Source organism: Micropterus salmoides, unplaced genomic scaffold, assembly GCF_014851395.1.
Source record: "Micropterus salmoides isolate LMB-PRFRI ecotype aquatic unplaced genomic scaffold, ASM1485139v1 Ms_hic_scaffold_15, whole genome shotgun sequence".
In the NCBI taxonomy this organism is placed as follows: Eukaryota; Metazoa; Chordata; class Actinopteri; order Centrarchiformes; family Centrarchidae; genus Micropterus; species Micropterus salmoides.
The window spans coordinates 2,026,144-2,028,201 of NW_024040596.1; the positions used below are offsets into that span (position 1 = coordinate 2,026,144).

The 2,058-nt window shown below is 36.8% G+C and overlaps 1 protein-coding gene across 1 annotated transcript; it reads left to right on the top strand.

Moving 5' to 3' along the window:
- The first annotated feature begins 212 nt into the window (after positions 1 to 212).
- LOC119903628 (olfactory receptor 6N1-like) lies at positions 213 to 1,166 on the top strand. The gene has a single exon (XM_038719870.1). It carries the CDS (start codon positions 213 to 215, stop codon positions 1,164 to 1,166), a length of 954 nt encoding a protein of 317 aa, XP_038575798.1.
- Positions 1,167 to 2,058: the final 892 nt, after the last annotated feature.

A 2,058-nucleotide genomic window follows, 5' to 3' on the forward strand; every position in this document is an offset into this window, starting at 1 on the left:
GCAGGTAAGTTACGGATACTTTGATTCTCACTTCTATTTTACTTCAAATTTGATTACACTGTTTATTGACTTTATTTAACTCAATAAGGATATGTTTCTTATTCAATGTAGTTTTACCTCTACTCCTCCACTTTCCTTTACTTTATCTTTGACCACTCTCTCCTGGTTGTTCTTTGTATCCATCTCTGTTTTTGCTTCTCTGTTGTGCAGACATGATGAGCAATAACAGCTTTACTCCTGGGTATTTTCAGCTGACTCTGTTTACAGACTCTGGGCCCCTCAGATATCTGTTCTTCTGTCTGTGTCTGTTGGTCTACATGACTATAATCTCTGCTAACCTTGTCATTATTCTGACAGTCTGCCTGGAGAAGTCTCTGCATCAACCCATGTACATGTTTATCTCCTGTCTGTGTTTAAACTCTCTGTACGGCTCAGCCGGCTTCTTCCCCAGGTTCCTGATGGACATTCTGTCTGACACTCATTTGATCTCACGTGCATCTTGTTTCATTCAGATATATGTTATTTACACCTATGCTTCATTTGAAATGACCATCCTCAGCATCATGGCCTATGATAGATTTGTTGCTATTTGCCAGCCTTTACACTATCACAGCAAAATGACCTTTAGGATGGTGAGACATCTTCTGATTTTTGCTGTGCTCTATCCTGCATTTGCTATTGGATTTCTTATTTCTCTTACGATTAGATTGCCTCTGTGTGGAAATAAACTGCACAGGCTTTTCTGTTCTAACTGGCCTGTGGTTCGGCTCTCCTGTGTGGACACAACTCTGAACAATATTGTAGCTCAATTCATTTTGATAACCTCAACCTTTGCCCCCCTGCTCTTTGTCCTGTACACCTATCTACGGATTCTGCTTGTGTGCAGGAGAAGCTCGTCTGAATTCAGAGGAAAGGCGTTACAAACCTGCCTGCCCCACATAGTGACATTTGTGACCTATTCATTCTCTGTCTTCTGTGACCTGTCATTGACTCGAATTGAAGTTGATAAACTGAATCCAATCATCACAGTTGTTTTATCTTTAGAGTATTTGATCATTCCCCCCATCAATAATCCTCTAGTTTATGGCCTGAATCTGCCTCAAATCAAAGGAGTGATTTTTAGATTTTTGAAGATACGCAAAATGGGTCCTGCTGATAAAATGTAAAAGTCATCATCCACATGCTCTATGGCAAACAATGAAGCTTTAAACCTCTGTTATTAACATAATATGCTTTTGGAATATGTTTAATGTATTTGTCCACAGATTTTGTTTGCTGTCAAATTTGTTTAAAGGTGATCTGAATATCTATGAATTGACGTCATTTTAAAATACATTATACTGAACCACAACAATGAGTTTGATATTGCACATGTTGTACATATGCATGGTTTAACTCACAGTTCCTCAGACTAAAAGACATCTTTGAAACTCACAACATAGACTCTGATTTGATAATCAGATAATTGTTTTTTAGCTTTGTATGTTACTCTGTTTTACAATTTAATTGCTTTATTGTTTTTTAAAAAAATCAGGGGGGCATACCCCCCCTAGCATTTCAGTGTCCCTCCCTAGGTTCAAAGTTGCTCCTACACCCCTGTTCTGATCATTATCCTCACCATAACCACTCTGTTTTACCTCTTTTCTGTCTTGATTACAAACATGCAATCAACAGTCAAGCACACTAACCACACCTCATATGCATCCATTATTATTATTATCATCATTATTATATCTGTGCTGAGAGGAAATACAAAAATCTAAAGAACTGATCCTTGAAAACGCATATAAGTTTAATAAGTTTTACAAAATTAAATAAATATAGAAATGTGGATAAAATAAGACCTTTTGATGATGTTAGCTCAACCCATGAGGGAGATACGCAAGATCATCTTTTTTAAATCACTAGCGTTATAATTATTTCACTGCAATTTCTTTATTTCAATAAAATTTTAATCCACTTTGCTTCTCAGGCCACCAAATTACAGCCTGGAGGAAATGCTCTCATTTCTAGGTTGTTGATATAAAATGGTCACTTTATGACCATTATAACCTTTAA